The sequence below is a fragment of the Mustela putorius genome, unplaced genomic scaffold (genome assembly GCF_011764305.1).
Source record: "Mustela putorius furo isolate JIRA1106 unplaced genomic scaffold, ASM1176430v1.1 tig00003869_pilon_pilon_pilon, whole genome shotgun sequence".
Lineage (NCBI taxonomy): Eukaryota > Metazoa > Chordata > Mammalia > Carnivora > Mustelidae > Mustela > Mustela putorius.
Genome location: NW_025422021.1, coordinates 33,714,719 through 33,737,500, shown reverse-complemented (window position 1 = coordinate 33,737,500; position 22,782 = coordinate 33,714,719). Strand labels below are relative to the sequence as shown.

General features: G+C 48.5%; 1 protein-coding gene across 7 annotated transcripts in view; it reads right to left on the bottom strand.

Annotated features, from left to right (window-relative positions):
* The window catches only part of COL6A3 (collagen type VI alpha 3 chain), an 81,606-nt gene that overhangs the window by 20,452 nt on the left and 38,372 nt on the right, over nucleotides 1–22,782 (bottom strand). For all 7 annotated transcript variants that reach the window (XM_045066871.1, XM_004743674.3, XM_004743675.3 and 4 more), the window contains 27 exons: nucleotides 22,272–22,609; nucleotides 21,022–21,100; nucleotides 19,491–19,636; nucleotides 17,974–18,066; nucleotides 17,452–17,505; nucleotides 16,626–16,697; nucleotides 15,879–15,905; nucleotides 15,726–15,770; nucleotides 15,560–15,613; nucleotides 15,021–15,083; nucleotides 14,335–14,400; nucleotides 13,908–13,961; nucleotides 11,739–11,774; nucleotides 11,087–11,149; nucleotides 10,055–10,117; nucleotides 8,718–8,780; nucleotides 7,776–7,838; nucleotides 6,288–6,338; nucleotides 6,058–6,093; nucleotides 5,548–5,610; nucleotides 4,787–4,849; nucleotides 3,563–3,595; nucleotides 3,442–3,478; nucleotides 3,327–3,338; nucleotides 2,737–3,230; nucleotides 1,097–1,193; nucleotides 1–198 (listed from right to left, as the gene is read on the bottom strand). The exon at nucleotides 1–198 is cut by the window's left edge and continues 501 nt beyond it. In XM_045066871.1, the coding sequence (XP_044922806.1) occupies nucleotides 1–198; nucleotides 1,097–1,193; nucleotides 2,737–3,230; nucleotides 3,327–3,338; nucleotides 3,442–3,478; nucleotides 3,563–3,595; nucleotides 4,787–4,849; nucleotides 5,548–5,610; nucleotides 6,058–6,093; nucleotides 6,288–6,338; nucleotides 7,776–7,838; nucleotides 8,718–8,780; nucleotides 10,055–10,117; nucleotides 11,087–11,149; nucleotides 11,739–11,774; nucleotides 13,908–13,961; nucleotides 14,335–14,400; nucleotides 15,021–15,083; nucleotides 15,560–15,613; nucleotides 15,726–15,770; nucleotides 15,879–15,905; nucleotides 16,626–16,697; nucleotides 17,452–17,505; nucleotides 17,974–18,066; nucleotides 19,491–19,636; nucleotides 21,022–21,100; nucleotides 22,272–22,609 (2,463 nt within the window). The remainder of the gene's footprint in view (nucleotides 199–1,096; nucleotides 1,194–2,736; nucleotides 3,231–3,326; nucleotides 3,339–3,441; nucleotides 3,479–3,562; nucleotides 3,596–4,786; nucleotides 4,850–5,547; nucleotides 5,611–6,057; nucleotides 6,094–6,287; nucleotides 6,339–7,775; nucleotides 7,839–8,717; nucleotides 8,781–10,054; nucleotides 10,118–11,086; nucleotides 11,150–11,738; nucleotides 11,775–13,907; nucleotides 13,962–14,334; nucleotides 14,401–15,020; nucleotides 15,084–15,559; nucleotides 15,614–15,725; nucleotides 15,771–15,878; nucleotides 15,906–16,625; nucleotides 16,698–17,451; nucleotides 17,506–17,973; nucleotides 18,067–19,490; nucleotides 19,637–21,021; nucleotides 21,101–22,271; nucleotides 22,610–22,782) is intronic.

Here is a 22,782-nt window from a genome sequence, read left to right as displayed (position 1 = left end):
GGTCTGGGCTGAGGTCCAGCTGTCTGACCAGGTACCCTATGTACTTCCTCATTTCATTGAACTGGAACAGAGTGGTGGACTCAGAGCTATCTAGGATGAAAGCCATGTCAATGTCTGCATCGCTTCCGGCCGCTCGCCTGTCCCTGAAGGAAGGCCTCCAACTGCCAAATCCACAGGATGGGTCAATGTTGCAGATGTCTAGAAAGAAGCATGGAAACCCATTTATTCTGTGACTCCCACAGCAAGATATTGTACATCAGTGTGCTGAGAGTCAGGGGTAATTAAAATCGTCACATAATATAGAAGCCCATTTTATAGCTTCATGCCATTTTGTGGCCAGATTTCAGTTCTCATCATCTAACCCTAAATGAAACAAATCAGGAAGCTAAAGTCCTTGTTAGTACAGTATGGGATTGACATTAGAAGAAGAGGAAGAGGAAGAGGTGGAGGAGGAGAAGAAGAAGAAGGGGGAGAAGAGGAAGAAGGATGAGGAGGAAGAGAAGGAGGAGAAGTAGAAGAAGAGGAGGAGGAAGAGAAAGGAGAAGCAGAAGGAGGAGGAGGTGAGGGAAGGAGGAGGAAGAGGAAGAGGAGGAGGAGGAGTGAGAGGTGGGGGAAGACACAGAGAAGGGAGGGGGAGGGGAAGGACAGAGGAGGAAGAAGAAGGGAAAAAAGAAAAGAAGAGAAGAGGAGAGGAAAGGAGAGAGGAGAGGAGAGAGGAAGGGGAAGAGAGGACAGGAAAGGAGAGCGAAAGGAAAGGAAAGGAAACGATTTCTTTGCCGCTCTCTGAAGAAATGTGTTCCAGAAAGTCACAAAGACCAACAATTGAAATCTGAACTCTAAGGTCAAACTGTAAACAAAGCTGACTTTTTCCTTTATTTCCTATAAAATTAATCACTCCCTAACAGAGAGAAGCTCTGTTTGAGGGGATCCACTCTAAATATGGAAGTTACCTATATAGGAATTACACTGGTAAACATGCGGCTCTGTGAATCTTCATTTAACACAACCCCTCTCCATAAATGGCAACTATTCATTCAAGTGTCGCTCTATGGATAGCACGCTTTGTAACAGATTTCCTGTTAGAGAAGCCCCTTACCCAGGCAAACATGACACGTGAGGACATTCTTCAGGAAGTCCGTGAGATCTCTCCTAGCGGGGAGGACGAGTGCATGTCCCACTGCTGTGTTATTGATCTGTTGAAACAAAAGGAAATGGCTGGTAGGAGTGTCCATGGTAAGGAACTACTTGAAATGGAGCTCAGGAAGAGAGTCACCTCAGAAAAATAAACCCCCCAACAGATTCAGTATCCTTTCGTTGGTTTTCTTGGTACCCTTGATACTTTATCAGTATCCTCTCGGGGATTTTCTTAGGAAGGAGCTACTGAGCTTAATAGGAAAACACAGGTTTTCTTCTGTACAGATGAGCTACAGTTCAAATCCCACTGCTGCCCTTTCTGTCAGGCCTGGAAGAAAATCATTTAACCTGCCTGGGGTCCAGTTTCCTCAGCTGCAAAATGGGGATGATGGTAAATTCCTTCTAGGGGATAATTGGAACATGGGTAATATGGCTATTTTCAGCAGCAGTTCCAGCCACGGACAAAGGGTAGCTCCATCCTCTCCGGCTCTCCCAGGTCCAGAAAAGGATATAACGGCAAAGCAAATAATAAAGTCACTTCTAGAAGATTCAAGAAGCCCTGCTCATCATCGTGGTGCCTAGTACAACATCACTAAGTAGTTATTTAGTAAATAATTAAATTTAATTAATGAATGATTAATTGACTTTTCTAACTTGCTGAAACAGTGCGGTCAAGAGCCATGTGGCTCTGGGTCCCTCAGCCCCTGTGAGGGAAAGTTTACATAAATGAGCTCTCTTACAAGGGAAGACAGCTGGCAACCACAGCTGGCTTCCCAAGCTCAGTGCTCTGGGCTCAAGACAGCCTGTGGTTTGGCAGAAGAAGCCCCAAGAGATGGCACCAACGTCCAGACTGTCTTTCACTGACATAGGCAGTGGTAGGACCATAGAAACCCCAGTCTGGGAGGAAAGATGCTAGAGACCATCCCACCACACCCCACCTTTCACTGACAAGAAATCTAAGACCCAGGCAGGTTAAGTGACATGACCATATTATTTGTGGTGACTTGAAGCTAGAAAGTGTGTGTGAGGCCGGGAGGAGGCGGTTAACTGATCTAGGTCTCTTTCCCATCATGCCCACCCCCCCACTTATCTTGAGCAATGCTGCCAGAATTGGCACTGAATAAATATTAATTGATTCATTTGCCAATTACTATAGCAATTATTTCTATTGTTATAATAATTAAACAAGTTAATGACAAGGGAGCACTTTGTAGCTTCACAGTGAAGGCTAAGCCTTGGCCGCCATCCAGGCTGAGGAAAGGTTTGAAGAGGGGCATAGATGGGGTGCTAGAGTCATTGATGTTGAAGGGAGATCACACTAGAAAACTGTAGGCCTCAGGGTCAGCCCTGGGAGATGCTCCTCCAACATGTGAGGAGGGACACAGTGGGAATAAATCACAGGCATCTGGATGTTGCCCTACCGCCAGCCCCATTGGCTGTCCTGGAAATCTCACTCAAGTAGTTGCCAATCACAACAACCTCATCCAGGAGCTTTGGGAAATTCCTCATGAACTCCTCAAGGAGGCACAGATGGGTCTGAGAACCTTCTCGGGGCCCAAGAAGAACAGAGGGAGGTGCCAAGGACACACACAGGGCACAGACCTGTAATGCATTGATGAGCTGCCGGTCCTCCTGGCTCGTGAGGAACAAGGGTGTGATTCCTGCATCTGAAAGCTTCAGCACGGCCTCCCTGAGATGTTGGGATGCCTTTGTGGGCTTATTGCTGAAGAAAACAGCCACCTTCCTCATCAGGAATCCATTCCTCACGCGCTTAAATGTGTTCCTGGCCACGAAGGACATGGCTGTTTCCAGACTCTGTTGCTTGGATGTCAGAGCCACCTGAAGGTTCTTGATCTTGTCCAGGAGGACCGACTTCTTCTTGGAGTCAGCAAACCGGATCTCCGTGGTCACCTCGTTGTTGTAGGTGACCACAGCCACACGTGCCCCCCGCGGGCAGTTGCTCTCAGCAATGGTCAGGTCACCCACAATCTTCAGGAGCACATCCCTCATCCGGCTAAATGTGTCTTGGGTGACACCCTCTGAGGTGTCTAAAGCAAAGGCCAGCTCCGTCGGGAAGACGGGACATTCCAGGGGCCCTGCAGGGAGTGGGGATTTTCAAAGACAAATCTGACTTACTGGAAAAAGGGCTCTTCTTTCTGCAGGAGGAAGTCAAACGGCTGAAATCAACTTACCATAGCAGCAAGCTATAAAAGAGAGGAAGAGAGGAGTGAAACATGTTTACTGTGTCAGAATTTCAAATGTAAAATACAGAAGCGTGTCATGGACAACAGAGAATCATGTACTTACGGCATTTATCTTTGATGCTCTGGACAAGGGCACATTGCTTTAAAAGGAAAGGAAAGAAGTGTGAGGGGGGTGGACAAAAGACTTACAATGCAATGACTGGAGCTGTATGCATGCAACTTACATCCATGGAGTCCCCTCTGTTGCCTTTGGGACCCTGTAAAACAAGGAAGGAAAGGATGAGAAGCCAGGCAGATGGGCGGGACCACCAGTGCAAAGGAACCACCCTCCAATCCCAGAAATAGAACAAAGGAAGCAAATGTAGACCTTGGCAGACCTTGAACCTTTCCAGGCTCTCCCTATAAATTTGATTTTACTGCCCAAGGAGTAAAAGAGAGACAACTTTGAGGGCAAAAGTGTTTCTCTTGCAAGATAAGTAGTTCTACATTTTGGAAACCTGGAAGCTGATGACAAATCAAAGGGATCGCACACTTAGGCTTAAGTCTCAACACAGAATGGACAGTGAGGAGTCACTTAGCTAACCCTCAGCTCCAGGCAGATTCCACCCCAGTCAAAGGAGCTCCGAGGATAGACCCACAGCGACGCTCAGCTTCTCGTCCCAATATGTGGCTGTCCTGATGTCAAGCAGTCCTCTTGTGAGTCAGTCAGATGTCTTCCCACAAGACAAGTGACTGCCTTACTTTTTCCCATTAAATGGTTCACGTTTAAAAGGCAGTAATCACCTGACTTGGCCTTCACCCAAGTTCAACCTGTCTTAGTCCCTCAACATTTCCTTGTAGGAGTGATTATCCATCATTCCTTGAACCTCATCAAATTTCATGTCGGAAGACAACACAGGGAGAGCTTCAAATAAGGAAACAAAGACATTCAGAGGGAAGAGACATAGTGGAAAGGCTGCAGGTCACCCTCCAGTCCCCAGGTAGCCGGGCACTCGAGGTTTTTAAACCACAAATCTGAAGCTCTCCCGGGGATTTTATAAACCAAAGGAAGAAGTCTGCAAACCAACATCTGACATAAATTATACTAATTCTGCAAGATGTAACCCAAGAGGTATAAAACTTGTACTTTTTTTTTTTTTGGTCCTGTACACAAACCTCAAACAAACCCACACCAGGAAATTATGAAGGCAAATTACAATATATCCTAGAGCACAAGGTTCCTCAAGAAACTTCTTTTTAAAGTTTCTTGTAACTCTAAAATTCAAAAGCTCTTTTCTCTATTGTGGTATCAAAAGAAAAGTAGTTTATTTGAGAGAAAAAAAAAAGGCAGGAATGACAAAAATGCAGCAACCCGCTCTGTGAGGAGACGAGACAGTGGAAAGTTTATAAAGAGGCATGTGGAGAGCATCCCATTCCAGTGGCTTGATCAGAATTGGGTGGATACTCACAGATGGTCCTGGATAGCCAGGGTCTCCCTTCTGCCCCACTGCCCCTGGAGGTCCTGAATTTCCCTAGAAAGGGCAGAACAAACACTGCTCAGCTGTGGCAGAAGATTCCCAACTCCTGCAGTTGGCAGAGGCGGTGAAGGTGATCTAACCCTACATTTCCTTTCACCACGAAAACTCTCTCACCGTAAGATGCCTCCCCCAGAACCATTAATGAGGATGTACAAGAAACCAAAAAATGACAATTAATCAGGTCACTGTTCAGTGGAGACAACCAATCCAATGTTTTGAAACCCTACCTTCAATCTTAAAGGGTGTAATCTGACTCTTCATTGAGTAAATGAACAGGATAATACGATGGTTTTCACTAAAAATAACAGTCTCCCACATCTAGACCGCAGTTTGTTAAGTCAGGACACAGTGCAATCTTAAGAAGATGAGTAAACATCCATTGAAGAGAGTCGTTCAGAGCTAAAAGTAGCTTAAGGAAGAGGACTCTCATGATGGGGAGAGGGGGAGTGTGCAGTCTAGTGATCCCTGAGATGTGTTAGAGGAAGGGGTTCTTGGGACCTCCCCATAAGGACAGCATTGCTGAAGGAGGACAGTGCAGACAATCATGGAGGGTCCAAAAGACACTGGTCTAGGGCTTAGGATTCCTTTTCTTCTACCCTCTACTACCACTAGCCCCACTGCAGGAGAAGAGGGATAATCTTCACCTCACATGTTCTCATTCCCCACCTGCATCCAGGTGCAGACAGACTCACCCTTCGGCCTCTAATGCCTTTGGGTCCCACTGCTCCACCTGTCCCTGGCTCACCAGGGGCACCCTGGGAAGAGAGCCAGAAAGAGATACATTAATATCTGAAACAGAGAGTCTAGATGAGGGTCTTGGGCATCTAGACCACACTTTCCAGGGAAGTCAAGTGGCTCACTCTGATTTACATTCTGCTGGGTTCCTAGTACACCTGTGTCCTTCGCAGAGTTGGCCTTAGCTTACTGAACTGTATTGACAATATCATACAGATCCCAGCATTTTAAGTTTGCAAAGTACGTTACTGCCGTGTCATTTCATTTAACCCTCACTGTCACCTCCATGTAACAGGGGAGGGAGTACCTCAGAGAGGTGGGGCCTTCCACGGGTCACCGGTTAAAAAGCGGCTGACCCAGCACTGATACCACGATATTCTGATTTTCAACCCATGATCGTACCAGACTCAGCTCCAAACAACAGTGATGTCCCACCACTAGGCACGTATTTATTTTGCAAGTATTACCTTTGACCCTGGGTATCCAGGGAATCCTCTTTCTCCCTGTAAGAGATAAATAAATAACTCAATATTTGGTCCCAATTTAAAGGCATCTAAAATAAATTATTCTTGAGCAAGAAAAATATATCCCTGGAGTCATCAAGAGAAAATATTCACGATATTACAATAAAATTTTGGGAAATAATTCTTTAAAAATACAAGCTGTCAGAAGTTCAAGAAATCTAGGAGGTACATACTTTTTTGCCTCTGCGTCCTTCATTGCCAACCCCGTCTCTGCCATCATCGCCCTGGGGGTGGAAAGAGAGCATTACTATGGGCCACCACGCTGGGCAAGGCACAACCACCTCTGTCTAGAGCCCTGAGCACAGTGTCCTTGGTTCCCTGAAGTGTTCCCAGATCAGGGAAGTGTTCCTGCTCCCACTCCATCCTCCAGGTGCAACAAGACGGAGACTATAAGTAAGCTTAATGGACTCCTTGGGCAAAATGGTGCTGGTGTGGCACCACTGTAAAGAAAAATGGACAGCCACTGGGAAAGACAGCCCTTGGGCAAAGAATCAAAGACCCACTGAACTGAGACTCATAAGGCATCCTGACTCTCTGCATCTAGGAATCTTTGATTCTCCTTCAAAGCAAAAACATGGGATTCAGTCTTTCATGTCTTCCCAAGTCCCCTAACCTGTCCCCTCCTCTGTAACCCCCTCCTCTTCCAGTAGTGCCACTAGACTGTCTTCCTTCCAAACACCCTCCTCCTATGCTCTCAGATCTGCCCTGTCAACACCCCCATGGAAGACTTTCAGAACTGGACTCCATCAACTATTTCAAAAGAATCAGAAGATTGCATGTAAACTATACATTCATGTCCCTAAAACATATGTCGAGCATGGCTCCTAGTTCATTTACAGCTTTAAGCAAACATCAACAGCTGAAGAACCATGGCCCAAAAATGTATAGACACAGAATCAAGAAGAGATTTCCTTCAATGGTCTGAATAGATTTTAAAGTTTGATTCCCCACCCCACCCCCACTCCTGAAACTAATAATAACAGAAATGGATCTTTTAAACTTCAGTTTCTTGTAGAGAAATTGCATACAGGCAAAAAATATTTTAAAGTTTGGGATTATAAATCAGATAAATCTGGTCCATTTACAATGTTTAGGTATACCACCTCATTTTTTAAAAATTCTCCATGTTCTGTAGACATCTTTTCCCTATTGTTACTGAGCAGATAGATTATCGTTATAGATTATTTTTAAATGATACTTCTAAATGAGTTATCAAAGTAATAACCTCTATTCCTAGATGTCTCATTCAAAGGCAATGGTTTCTCTCTGGATCAAGACCTGACCAGCTCCAACTCCATTTTAGCCAAAGGACATTTATTTCTTTGCAGGAAAGCTCTACCCAGTCATGGTCACAAACCATTTGCAGAACCGGAAATGAAGGTGGTTCAAGCTCCATTTTGTCCCCACATTCTTAGGGGAGAAAAGTGTCTTCACCCTCTCCTCCTGATGAAATGTAACTTTCTTGGAAATTGATTTGCTGTTTATAAGAAGGTTTCACTGTGTTCAATCAGATCCCCAAGGATACAAGAAGCAATGATCAAGTTTCCTCTATTCAGAACCAACCCGATTTGCAAGGATGAAGCCCAGCCCAGAGCAAGGTCCCCATCTACTCGCCTCCCACCTTTCAGTGAAGGGTGAGCCATGGCATATCATGACCTTACCGTCTCCCCTCGGGGGCCCCGGCTCCCGATGCCTCCCTTTGGTCCTGGCTCTCCAGGCTCACCCTACACAAAAGAAACAAAGCTGAGACAGCTGTGGGTCCAAGGCCAACTTAAAATGTGATTCCAAGCCCTTTGCGCTCTACACAATGCCGCAAGCTGCTAACTTCTAGATTCTGATAAAAATTATTTTTTAAATTGCAGTGTTAGTGTGCAGATTCGCAGAAAAGAATCCAGGAGAGCCTGTGTTTGCTCCTTGCATTAACCCAGCACAGGAACATGCTGGCGGGGAAACGAGAAGGAGAAACAGGGGGAAGAAAGTCAGTGGGCGCTGAATTCCAGGGGACACCCAGCCAACACCAGCAAGAGACCCAGAGATGACTGTGCATTCCCATGAACACATTTTCTTGACTGAGAAAATGCTGCCTTTTCAGACTGGTTCTGATAAACTGTGGTTTCTCTTCAGGCTTATGGAAAGTCTGTTCTCAGACAGCCTGCATAGAACAAGCAGCCATTATCCAAAACAGTCGGGGATTTGAGGCTCCTGGATTAGCTAAATATGGCCAGTGCTCTCCGTGTGTGCACAGCCAGTGTTTAAAGAATGTGTGTTCAACGCAGCTCTGATGCAGTACTAAGTGCCTCTGGTCTGCCTATGGCGAGGAGCCACATGCTGCCGCATGAAGAGATCAGAGAAACCCCAGCTGCTCGTAGGTCCTGGCCCCAAGACAGCCAGTCCGCTGAGTACAGCCTTCGTGTTTCCTTGAGCGGGGACAGGACAGGGATCCCCCCTGACCAAGCCGGCTGGTGACAGGGAAAGCTGGGTGCACGTGAGGCCGGGGATGGGGGTTGGGAGCACAAGGACAGATGAGACAGAGGTTGCAGAGAGGGGGCTGTATGACTGGGGCTTGACCTCAGGAAATGAACTCTACGTTTGTCAAGACAAACCTTCCTTCCCAGGGGACCGGTCCTGCCACGTTCTCCAGGAACACCCGCGGTCCCTCCGCTTCCCTGGAGCACAAGGAGAGGAGTCCATCAATGAAATATTTATGAAATGTACACACACCCCCACCAAGCCAAAGGGCCTGAGCCCTATATCCCATCCCGCCGCGCTGAGTGCCAACCATGGTGCTAGAGATCTGAATGCAAGCCCGCATGGACAGGGCTTGTGCAAATCTAAACCATCAGGGTGACCATGTGACACAAGTGTCCTCAAAAGGACCCATGCTGCTGTAACCACATACCCCAGTCCCTGACTAGAGGGACAGCACCCAGATTTCACCTGCCCTTTTTTTCCCTTTGCACACCTCCATGCCAACACCTGTGTATACAGGTGTGGGGTCCTGTGGACGTGTATCCATTGAGAGAGCAAAAAAATAATGAGGAAACATAGCTCTAAAAATGGAGTGTGGCCTCCAGAGCCCAGAAATGACCAGAACAGACACGTCAACAACAGAGGGGAGCAGCTACTGGTCACTGGTGACCCCTTGAAGAGCTTCACCATGCCCGCATTCCACCTTAAACTCGTGACTAATCAGAGCTTAGATAATGGGACCAAAACCACAGAAGCTCAGAAAATAGGTATATCTCAGATCGCAGATGGGGGAACGACTCTCCGCAAACAACGGCTCGCACAAAGTTCCTGCTTCGCTGTCCCAACCTTTGTTCACTCATGTTATGACAGGTCAGGTCTCTGCCTGTTTCTGGTAGCTCTGACTTTCCATAACAAATGCCAGGGTACCCATCAGGCAGGAGGGATGCCGGAGTGCGTGTGCTGGGCGCCCGGTCCCCACTCAGCTCTGACACATGCCGCACACCGTCGCCAACCGCCGAGACGGAGGCTCATGCCTATGGCCGTGCAAATTTAAGGAACAGCTTCTGTGTTGAACCTGAGGCTGGGAGATGCCTTACACAAAATACCGAACCACAAGGCAATCTCTAGGGGCCACCTCTGACACATTTTGGCATGTGCTGAGAATTTGGACAGATCTAGTTAGACCTTATGTTCTATCCTCAGACTTGGGAGATGCGGGACAGCCTCCCTCCGCTTACCACCCAGCTGGTCCAGGTTTGGAAGCGGCGGTACTGGGATTTAGAAGACCCTGGAGCAACAAGGAAAAGGGTCTCTTCTTCCCTCGGGGAAACTGGCCGGTCACTGTGAAGACTGAGGGTGACCCAGGGTCTGGGTGGCCGGGGAGGAGGCAAAGGAAGGTCCCGGGGACCTCAGCCTGCGCATCCCTGTGCTCTGCTTAGCTCAAGACAGGGCTGGGATCCAGCCGACTTACCCGAGGCCCAGAAATGCCCTGTTCACCGATCAGGCCTGGAGGACCTGTGGGACCAGGTGGACCCTGAAAAGTAAAAGGCCAACGTAAGTGCTGCACGGAGGCGGTGTTCCATGAGGAAGCTCAGGACCCAGAGGCCAGAGCCTTGCTTCTGCCGGCCCAAAACCCTGCTAGCAACCACTCTTCAGTCTCGGCGAACAGCAATCCTAACCCAGGACACAAATGGGGAAGTGAGTTTAAAATACAAATGCAAGGGGTGCCCAGGTGGCTCAGTCAAGCATCGGACTCTTGATTTCAGCTTGGGTCATGATCTCAGGGTTGCGAGATCAAGCCCCATGTCAGGCTCCACACTCACTGCAGAGTCTGCTTGAGCTTCTCTCCTTCTCCCTCTTCCCCCAATTCTCCCCGCCCTCCCCCTTCCCTTTAAAAGAAGTAAATTACATCTTTTTAAAAATGCTAAGGAACAGGAGTTCAAACAAAAGCTTATACGCAGATGTGCATAGCAGCACTATTCACAATTTCCAAAAGGTAGAAAGAGCCCAGGTGTCCACCAGCTGACACCTGCATAAACCAGTTGTGGTCTGTCCACACCGCAGAATATGACTCAGCCATGAGGAGGAAGGGAGCAGAGACACCTGCTACTACATGGACGGACATCAAAAATATGATGCCCAGGGAAGGAAGCCAGAGAGGCCACAGAGAATGTGATTCCATTCCCACGAAATTTCCAGGAGAGAGAAATCCACAGAGACAGAAGGGAAATGAGAGGTTTCCAGCAGCTGGGGGAGGGGAGATGCGAGTGACTGCTTGACAGGGAGGGGACTCCTCTGGGGACAGTGAACATGTTTGCAAACTATATAGAGCTGATGCTTGTACAACACTGTGAATGGACTACCCACCACCGATTGTTCACTTTACAAAGATTAATTTGCATTCAATTTTGTTAAACTGACTGTCACCTCATTTAAATATAAAAACAAATACCAGACATCTGGGAAAGCATCACAGGCACATGGCCTCGACGGGGGTACTGACCTGTGCGCCTCGGGTCCCCTGCTCTCCCACCGAGCCTGGCTGGCCGGGGCCGCCCTTGTTGCCCTTGGAAACAAAGGAAGATGGAGGGGAGAGGTCAGGGTGGTTTATGCCAATGTCAGCTGTGTGCTCCACCATCACATCTGGATAGGGGGACAGGCGAACAGCCCCACGCGGGGGGCAGGGGCCACTGGCACCGTGCCTCCAGAATGAGACACGACACCTTGCAGCCCGTGTCACTCTGCACTCTTATGATGGTTTCCCACTGTTTTCAACGTCTACTCAGGACGGCTTTGTGAAATGAGGAGTCCTGCCTGGCACAGGTGAATAGACAGACACAGTAAGATGCTAAAACTGGCCAAAGCCCAGACAAGCAGGCACATTAAGGCTGAGGGATTCCCGGACACAGTGTCCTCCGTCTCTCGCCTCTATCTCTGCCCCTCGTCCCCACGGCCACTCAGTTTCATGGGCCATTTAGAAGAGGCTCAACTTAAGGAGTTGGTGGAGAAAGTGGGGGCAGCTACCTGAGCTCTGTGCCTTGGTGGCCAAGGGACAATGTTTTTGGCCCCCTGGCTGGATTGCCTCCCTGCCCTTTGAAAGCACACGGTGAGTCCCAACATGAGGACAGAAAAGAGGCGCCAAGTGAGAGACCTACCTTAGCTCCCGCGGGTCCCCTTCGGCCAAAGCCACCCTGTGGAGAAGTCACAGAAACTGAAAGGGAGTCTGGGGATGGAGCCTGGGGCTCTCTGTGATGGGAGCCCCCAAGCACCAAATGCCAAAACTAGCCAGCCCAGGGCAAAGCACAAGAGACGCCCCCCCTCCAGCCCTCATCTCCACTCTCCACTCTTGCTTCCATGCAGCCCTGTTAACCAACCAAATGAAAGTTTTCACAGTTAACTTCAGACCTGCCAAGCAAAATAATGACTCGTTCTGACTGCACGATCCCAGCCAGCTTCAAACAAGGATGTGAAATGGTAATGTCAACCTATCCGTTTTACGATCATTTTCCTAACAGTGGGGAGACGTAATGAAATATGTTCATTCTAATGTCAGGGAGTCCCAAACTCTCCAAATGCTCCTGGCCAAATATAACACACACTCCGTTAAGGAAAGCATCGGGAGTGCATGTATGTGGAACCTAAAAGCCCGACTGTATTTAGTCTGGGCTCGTGACTTGGCAACATTGTTCTCGATGTTCCAGGAGTGACCCTTAGTTCACATACATGTGGGCCTGCTGTGCTAAATAATCCTTTAACCCCGACTTTGTGATGCTTCCTCTCTCATGCAAAGGTTTAGGATGGGAATGCATGAAGGTCCTGGGTGTATCTCTGTGAGGTTAAGGGCTGGTATTCTGGATTCTGTAACACACCAGCTCACATTCTCCACTCCCAGTGGACCAGCCCAGAGATTTTCTGGGGTGATTGTTCTGCCATTAGTCACTGTGGTGGCAGCTCCTTTAATGGAAGACTTTGGCCTTCTTCCACGGGCGACACACGGAGCAGTAGAAGAGGAAAGAGGCCAGGTCACTCCTTCAAAGTAACAATCTGGCTGGCCTCTCCCAAAAAGGGACATCCTGGAACAAGGCCAGAGGCCACCAGTGCTTAATGATGCACAACGCATGCCAGAGGCAGCCTCCAGACGCCTGAGTGGTGGTGTGAGGGGCAAGGTGGCCCAGAGAGGGACCATTTCACCTCGGCATGAACCTGGCACAGTGAGGTCATAACAGAATAGAAGGAGGAGGCCAGAAGCCAGGCCTCACCCAGCCTCAAGGGAACGGAGGCGACAAGAGCCCTCGACCACATCAAATTCAAAACCAAGTTTCTACCTTGCACCTAGAAATCAAACAAATCATATGCATGCCTCTATCTTAAGTCCTTCATGAAAACAAGCCTTGGCTCTGCTCACCCATGGAGCTGAGAGCCTGTCATGACCATCGAGTGTGTCTTCAACTCCTGTGTCATTACTCAGCTCCTCAGAATGCCCAAAGCCTATCATCTGATCACGGGTGAAAGTCATTCCTTCCAAAAACCCTCAGCGCAGGTCACATCTCTGAGGGCCCCCCCGCCATCGTCCCCCCAGGGCGTGGCTGGTGGAGGCGACGTTCTTGCTGAGCCTCCCATGGCTGTCTGCACCAGCCAGTGAGCACCTGAAGACTTACTAACTTCCAGACCACCCTCCCTGTGCAGGGACTCTCTCCCCCTTCCAGAACCCCAAGCTCTGGGTTCCCAGGAAGCCACATGAAGATTGTATACCCAGCTTCCGCTTTATCAACTCTTCAACAAGACTCAAAGAGCTGGCACACCACCAGTTGTCTTACAACAGACGTTTGTGAAATGTCTTGAAAAGGCAGCTGCAAGACACCATTCACGAACAAACAGAACCCAGGTGTATCTCTTGAATTCCATCCTCACAAGCAAACAAACTATCATTCAACCAGCCTGTATACAACCCGTCAGCCTTGCTACCCCTCACTCCCCTGTACTCGGGCTTCTGTTTGGATTTTAAAAATATTTAACAGGGTAAAACCTAGCCAAATATTTGAAAGCAGCAAAGATACTCCTTCTAAAAGCATCTGTTGGATGTGGTTTTTCTCATGGGAAGGAGGCCGAACCAGGAGGTGGGGGAAGAGAAAGAGCACAGAGCAAATGGTAAGAATGAAAAATTTCTATAAGCAGCAAGCTTTGGGTGACAACAGTTCCAGAAATCCTCTTAAAGTCCCTAAATATAAAGTTGCTGAGTAGCTCTGCCCCAGATCATCTTGGCAACTCTGGGGGCACTTGCTAAATCCCCCTACAGAGTCCCCCAAGGCCCAAGAGGCACTCACGTCCTTCCCGGTTTCTCCAGGCCTTCCAGATACCCCGTCTCTCCCTGGGAGACCCTGAAGTGGGGAAAAAAATTTGGCATAAGATTCTCATCCAGCTCTGGCGTATTGCACCAGACACCACTGGAAAAGGGGCACACACCCAGGGGGTGATGCCTGGTGGAACCCCTTAGACAGGGGTCATGACCATCTCCACAAGCCTCTGGCTTGACAAACCCCTTCCATGAATATCTAAGGGGCACAAATTCTGCAGAAAGGAAACCCCTCTTGATGGCAGTTGCTTCGGCTCCCTATTGGGGAGATGTCTTTCACCCGCACCCAGGTCTGCTCCCAACCTCGTATGCCCCACAGCCCTGGAGACCACTTTCATGGCCGCTGTAGCTGGGGGAAGTCCTCAGCAAAAGGGGTCTGGGAATGTAGAGCGCCATACCATGGGACCAATGTCTCCAGTTTCTCCTTTGGGTCCTCTCTGCTGACTGTCCCGTCCTGAGTCACCCTGTCAACAACACGGGTCAGGGACATGAGCCGCATAGGCAAGAAAAGGATGCTTGATTTCAGTTTAGGGAAAGAGAAGGAATAAAAGGGTTTGCAGTTTTTCTGGTTCTGTGGCTCTATGAAACCCATGCCAGGCCAGCCACCCATCCTTCGGGCCAGAACGAGGCAATAGTGACTCCGGGCCCCTGCCCTCCCCAATGAGGAAGGACTGCCCACTGTCTGAAGCCAAGAGTGGTTGGTGACCCTGTTGTCAGGCTGTCCTGGTGGGATGGGTGGGCTCTGTGGGACATGGCCAAGGGGTGGTGGCTCAGGGTCTGACATTTTTGCCACCCTTAATACCTTTCTAACCACCCAATCCTGCTAGATTAAACTGCCCGAGGCCAGCTTTTGAGAAACTTCTGAGGTCTTCCTTTTTTATGTTAAGCCTTGCAAACACTTACCTTTGCAGGTAGAAAGCAAACATATCTCCAAAATTGTAGGAAAAGGAAAAACCACATATGTTGTCAACATATCTGAAGACAATTTCAAAATCCTGGTTTTAAATTCTTCCTTTCAACCCCTTCCCCATGACCCTCTTCTCCAGACATGGGTCTCAACCTGTGGATGAGGAAGTTCCCTTACCGGGTCACCTCGAATTCCAATGTCCCCTCTCTCTCCTTTTTCCCCTTTAGGTCCTTTGTCACCCTAAATAAAAAGCACAAGTAGAGACAAAAATCAGATTTCTAATTTGTATCTCACCCTTAAACTCATGTTCTTCAGTTCATAAATCTTCAACAAAACAACATTTCCCATTTGCTCATTTACATGAAGGTAAAATGACTCCAAGTATTTCCAATCTGTTCAGGTAATCCAAATATTAATGGGACCTATTCTGTACCAGACACTAGGGAGTTTTTTAAACAGAACTTACTTGATCCCTGCACTATGAGACATAATCTTCAGACAAACAAACAAAAAAATCTGATGTATCTGTCACAGCTGACAGAGGGCAGAGGAGATACCAAGGATGACCCCCTCAAGAACATCAGGGAAGACTGCCTGGAGGAAGCAGTCTCTCTCCCTCTCTCTCTCCCTCTCTCTCGCCATAGATAGATAGATAGATTCCTTAAGTAAAATGTTTTAGTTTTTCTTTAATGGCAACACTATGGAAACATACTGACCCTTCTACCGGGATTCCCTTTCTCTCCAGAAGAACCAGGCAATCCTTTGTCTCCCTGTCAAAGATAATGAGAAATGTCACTCCCAGCACAATTTCCAGGACCGAGATATGAGGGGCCGGGATGTTTAGGACCGGACGCGGTGTGGACTGAGTGTGAAATCGCTTACGTCTTCACCGTCGAGACCATCTAGCCCGATTTCTCCTAATTCACCCTACGAAGGGGAAAGACACAGAGTGAGTATAGAAAGCCATCTGGCAAAGGAAAAATGACAAATACTAGGACAGCTATAAATTTAAAAAACAAAAACAAGCGTAGGTACCTTCTCTCCTGGGAATCCACGAGAACCCTGGAAGGTAGGGGAAAGGGGAAACATTAGCTCCTTCCTGGAGGCCAAAGAGAAGAGGCTAGAACAGACTGGGGGCCCCACCCCACCTGAACACCCCAAACCCAAAATTCAGTGCTGTGGACTCATCTGTCTCCCCCCCACCACTCTCCATCACATGGGGGATCCTAAGGCTAGTTTGCTAGGAACTTGGGTCCCTGGGCAGGAGGGGACTAGGCTCCAAGGCCTTTTGGTGACTCTGCGGCCCTGTGGCCCCTTCCCTCCAGCAGCTGCTTTCAGACTTCAGCCAACAGAGGAGAAAGAGCATCCAAGCATTTCACATAAGGAACCTTCCAGCATGTGCTGTCCACCCCGCCCCAACACTTCCCTGGCTTCTCTCTGGGTCTGGGGTAGAGACACTGGCCACTGGCCCTCCCTCCACACTGGCCCATGCGTTCTCTGTCCTCGTGACTGCCTCTTGACATGCCTGTGGGAAACTATTCCACCATCCTCAGGCCCCCTTCCCACAGCAGCCAGGGCTGCTGAGCCCACGAGACTTTGGACCTGCCCTCCAATGAGAGGCCACTGAAACCCCTGGGGGTCTTCCTCCCCAAGGAGGCATTTGGGGAAACTGTCTCACTTCCACACATGCTGTTGAGTACCCTCTGCCTGTCGGGGCCCTGGGGCTGTCTGTGGTCACTCCCCCCACACACACACACACACTCAAGGATCAGCACACTGTACCTTTACTCCTCTTTGCCCGGGGCATCCCTGGAAACCTTGTGTGCCGTTCACACCAGGAGGACCACGCTCACCCTACCAGGACAGACAAAGGCAATTATAGGTTGGAGCACCTTGTCACAAACCTCCACTGAGTTCACTCTGCCAGGAAAGGTGTGTCCTAGAAGATGGATTTCACTGGGCAGGGATGCTGCTCGACCCCAGTGAAGCCTCCAACATCCCCTTGGGTAGTTCCTGCCCCTGGAGGGAGCGGGACCTGGGAGGGTCTTCAGCTCAGAGGGTACCTCCCAGGAGGACCAAGGGTGGGCAGGGCTCTGGGTACTGGGTGCTGGAAGAATCCTTGGCCTGAGGACTCCTCTGTACCATCCCTTATTCCAAGCATTCCGAAGGGTGCTGGGATCAAGCCTGCACCTAGCACTTCCAGCTGGGACCCTGGGATTTCACATGCTCCCCACCGGATCCTTTATCCCCATCTCAGGGTTGGCCTTCCTTCTAGGGTCTCAAAGCCTCTCAGACCTCCTCAGTCCCAGGCACTGCCTCCTGAACGCCCAGTGGGGGTTGGGTGGTCCCCAGTCTCAGAGGCCGTCAACTGTGTCCCTCTGAAACAGGACCAGGACACCTGTAACTCGTGCCCACACCGTGCATGTCCAGGTCATCACACTGTGCTCCACGGTGTAGAGATCTGAGGACAGCTCTTGAGGACATCAGAAACTGTTTTCCCAGTAGGAAAGTCACTGGAAATAGAGCTTATGAAACTCAGAACCCAACCCCACCATGTGGGAAGCAAGGAGGAAATAAAAACTTCAAGAACCAATTATTTTGTACTTACGGGGCCGCCCTCATCACCAGGATAACCTCGATAGCCATCTTCTCCGGGAATACCCTAGAACAGAGAAAATCCGTTCCTCAGTTAAAGCCCATAGTTCTCTTTGTTCCACCTTCAAATGTCTCCATGACCCCCTTCGTTCAATAGAGCAGTGGCACCAATTAGCATGGCTTTAGCTGTCCCCTTGAACTTGGGCTTCCACTCATTATTCCAGTGTAATTAATCAGGATCTTTCAGGCTGATCTACCAAGAAATTCTGGTTGTTTCCTGTAACTTAGACACATTTGCTCAGAATCCTGCTGATCATCCACAGGGAGGCTGTCCAGGACGCCCACCAGTCAGGGATGCCCACCAATTTTAACAGTATTTTGTAAAATGAAGAACAATGTAGAAAACAGCAGATGCCCTCACCCCGAGAAAAGAGAGAAGGCTGTGGGCATCCAGTGCCCCTTGGCCCTCCTGCTGCACCCTTGGGACTCCACTGAGTTCCAGCCCCAGGTGTACAGGAGGACAAAGTCGCTTTACCTTTGGCCCGATGCTGCCAATGGGCCCGCGGTCTCCCCTTTGTCCGGAGCATTTGCAGGGAACTCCACAGCACACTTTCTCGGCAATGTTGTCCTACCAAAAGGAAAAGAAAGTTCAAGTCTCAACAATGCCTAGGAAAAAAAGAACAAAGAGCATAAATATGCTGTGAAAGTCAAAATCTTCGTGAGTGGCTTTCTTAGTGAGAGATGAAGTTCTGCCCGTGTGGCTGGCGCCTTCCCTCCGAGACTGGCTTAGCATCAGGAGGGCAGTGGGAAGTCACAAATGGGAGCATGAAGAGCAACCAAGGTCAAAGTGATCTCATTCACGGTGTCACCTCAGACTGGGTCTTATTTCTAGAAGTTTCCAACATGCAGCTTCCAATTTCAAATGTTAAACCTAACTCACGTATTCTCAAATGCAAAGAGCAAGGCGTAAGACACAAATTGCATATGGCACAGACAGAAGTATCTCCAGGATAGAGATTCATACCCACTTCCTCACAACCAGGGTTAGAGCACAGATTATGCTGTCCACCCAGAGGAAGCCTTGGGAACAGCCCCCATGTGAGGGCAGACCCCAGTGACCTGCGACTTATCCACCAGGACCACCACTCTGGGTCACCAGTGGGGCCACCCTCAGCAGACACCCTCAACGTTCCCTTCCTATCCTAGCCCCTGACCTTGCAGGAAAGCGCAGGCCCAAGAAACATTTCCGACTTTTCAACTCATAGCAGTCAAACACTTTTCTTGCCCTGGGCTTCTCAGAGATTTCACGTTCTTCCATGTCCCAGATACACCAGCTAACACAACTCCTTCCATCCAATAACAAAATAAAATCCTAAAGCCAGCTCTGGGAAGAAGGGACAGTCAGTTTGTCCCACGACCCATTCTTGCCAGCAGCAAACAATCCCTAAATTAACCACTCAGCACCACATCCCCCAAAGGTCTGCCCCACTCCCAACCCGGGAGCTACCTCTTCCAGCTGAGAGAGGCTGAACCCATGCACTGGGAAGCCTCATGGGGGGCACCTTCATCTCCTTCAGAAGAAACTAGGAGAGAAAGCAACGGAGAGGCACCTCTGCCCAGAAATGGTCTTTCTTTTCCTGCATAGCCTTGTTTTCACGTGCAAGCTTTCACTCTTCCTTATTTGGGGACAATCACTCTGATGTTTCACCTTCATAAGGTTCAGGCAAGCTTATGAAGAGCAAGATGCTCATGAGGAGGAGCAGAGGAAATGGCCAGGTGACACCAGCAGCAGCATGCCTAGAGACCCACCATCCCATGGGCTGTCCTCCCAGCTCTTGGATACCTCAGTTTCAGGACTTGCGCTGAAGGTGGCAACAAGGCAGGTCCCTCCCACATGAATTAAATGAATTGAATTATTGAATTACCTACCCAAATGGCTCCTCTGCCATTCATTGGGCAAAAGAAAAAAATAAAATAAAAGCCTTCGTTATCTGAAGATGACAAAGAATTTGGTATCTAGACCTGTTTGTGGGGAGAGGCATAGAAACTCACAAGCTGCTCTGCCAGCTCATAATCAAGGTCCAGCAAGTTGAGCCTCAGTGGCCGGCTGTACAGAAAGCCTCGCCCGAACTCCAGCTGCATCAGCTGCTCCAAGTTAGCTACACGTTCAAGGCCCACCAGGATCAGAGCATGGACCCCTGCAAGGAGAGACATTCAGGGCAGCTCAGCCAGCATTCCGAGCCACAACCTCTCCGCCCTCCTGACTTTCTATGTTTTTTCTTTTATTTATTTTCAGCATAACAGTATTCATTATTTTTGCACCACACCCAGTGCTCCATGCAATCTGTGCCCTCTATAATACCCACCACCTGGTTCCCCCAACCTCCCACCCCTCCGCCACTTCAAACACCTCAGATTGTTTTTCAGAGTCCATAGTCTCTCATGATTCACCTCCCCTTCCAATTTCCCCCAACTCCCTTCTCCTCTCTATCTCCCCATGTCCTCCATGCTATCTGTTATGCTCCACAAATAAGTGAAACCATATGATAATTGACTCTCTCTGCTTGACTTATTTCACTCAGCATCATCTCTTCCAGTCCTTCCATGTTGCTACAAAAGTTGGTATTCATCCTTTCTGATGGAGGCATAATACTCCATAGTGTATATGGACCACATTTTCCTTATCCATTCGTCCGTTGAAGGGCATCTTGGTTCTTTCCACAGTTTGGCGACCGTGGCCATTGCTGCTATAAACATTGGGGTACAGATGGCCCTTCTTTTCATTACATCTATATCTTTGGGGTAAATACCCAGGAGTGCAATGGCAGGGTCATAAGGAAGCTCTTTTGGACTGTTCTCCAAAGAGGCTGCACCAACTTGCATTCCCACCAACAGTGTAAGAAGGTTCCCCTTTCTCCACATTCCCTCCAACACATGTTGTTTCCTGTCTTGCTAATTTTGGCCATTCTAACCGGTGTAAGGTGATATCTCAATGTGCTTTTAATTTGAATCTCCTTGATGGCTAGTGATGATGAACATTCTTTCATGTGTCTGATAGCCATTTGTATGTCTTCATTGGAGAAGTGTCTGTTCATATCTTCTGCCCATTTTTTGATATGATTATCTGTTTTGTGTGTGTTGAGTTTGAGGAGTTTTTTATAGATCCTGGATATCAACCTTTTGTCTATACTATCATTTGCAAATATCTTCTCCCACTCCATGGGTTGCCTCTTTGTTTTCTGACTTCCTATTTTTAAAGAAAATTCAGTGTAAAATTTGGCCTTTACCTGAACTGTATGGCATCAAACTAGTTAGCTACTCTGAAGAATTCACATCCGGAAACTTCAGACACCTCTCAGGCAATTGTTTCAGCTCTATAACTGAGCTGATCAGGAGAAATGCCGGAGGTGACATCACAGAACATGTTCATACATTCTAGCCTTCTATGCTAAGGGCGGGATCCCTGACAGCCCCAGGCAGCTGATAGAGGGTCAGGCTGTGGGGAGGAGCCCCAGGGGTGCCGCAGAGGACTCCTGCCTCTCACCCCGGCCAACTTCTCATGGTTAGAAAGCTCACAACACACCTTCTTGTCGGAGTTCCTCAGATGCCTTTTGTAAATCAGCCAGACTTCCATCCACTCCATCCGTAAAATGAATGACCACCTACAAATAAAGAACAGGTCAAACCCCAGCCACAATTAGAAGGAAAGAGTACAGACTCTCAGAGGGGAGATTGGACCATTCAAAGCCTCCACCTTACAGTTGAGGACACTGGGGCCAACGTTTAGAAGCCATCATCTCTCGTGCATAGCTCTTTAATACTCTTCACTAAATGAGGGATAAAATAAATAAGGCAATTGTGATGTTTGATTTACTAAACACACACACACACACACACACACAATAAAAGTAAAGAGTTTATCTCATTTTCCTATTTATGTGATATAGTTTCTAGAAATTGTGTGTGTGTGTGTGTGTGTGTGTGTGTATTTATGTTTGTTATGGGTTGATCTAGGCCCTTCCAAATATCATATGTTGAAGACTTAACCTTCGGTACTCCAGAATATGACTGTATTTGGTAACTAGGCTGTTAAGGGGTTATTAAATTCAGTGAGGTCATTGGGGTGGGCTTTCATCCATGGGCTTGTCTCCTTCTAAGAAGAGGAGATTGGGACACAGACACACAGAGGGAAGACCATACAGAGACAGAAGGAGAAGGTGGGCTTCTGGAGACCAAGGACAGAAGCTTCTGAGGACCAACCCAGCAGACACTCTGATCTCAGACTTGCAGCATCTCTGGGACTGTGAGAATAAATTTCTGTTGTTTCAGCAATCCAGTCTGTGGTAATCTGCTATGGCATCTGAGCAGACTAGCAGAGAGAGAGAGAGAGAGTGTGTGTGTGTGTGTGTGTGTGCACGCATGTGTGTGTTTTCACACTATATCTGTATAGGTATATATATGCATGTATCTATACATCCCATGGAAAGAAAGAGAGAGAAACAGAGCAAGCATGATGTCCTTGATGGGTAGGACTACAATTAAACATGAATTATTCATAACTTCAACTCAGTCCCACTTAATTACTGATTTCCAGGAATTATTTTTTAGAGCACAAGTAAAACTACTGAAATGAGGAAGATACACCATTTTAGACTATTATGATCAGTTGGCAATAAAACATGTTCAGTGCTGTCAACCACATCAAACACGAAGAATGTTTATAGATGAAGAACACTTTGGGGAAAGGGGCATCTGGACATTGAGGTGCTCCCCCTGACCACTAGAAGTCCAGAAACTGCACAGGAAGCTGAAAGAAGGGGAGCCCGTGCTCACCTTTACATTGTCTGGTGATGACTGTCTGAACTTGTTCTGATAGACCTTCAACGTGTCCGCAGTGAGGACATAGGGGTGCTGCCCACGCATGTTCCGGAACTTCTCAAACAGCTCCGGCTGGTACTCGGCAAAATCAAAGGCTTCCACTGGACCGGAGGGCGTGTTGGCCACCACTGACACGCGCACGTTGGGCATCTGACCGCCACTGCAGCTGATTCTTTGCATCTGGCTGATTCTATTCAAGATGGCATCCACCTTGGACTCAAGGCCCTTCTGGGTCACAAATACATTCTGATCCCTTGATCCATCAAACCCCAAAATCACATCCAGGTTACAGGCTGCAAAAGGGAAATACACAAGGAGATCTAAGTCAGGTGGCCGAGATGAGTCGGACATACAGGTACAGCTCCAGGATCAGCACCAGGTGTCATGCTCAAAGGCAAAACCAGATCCTCTACATATGAGCTTGGAGAAGCAATCCAGTCTGCCTCTCTCTTGGGGAACACTGGTG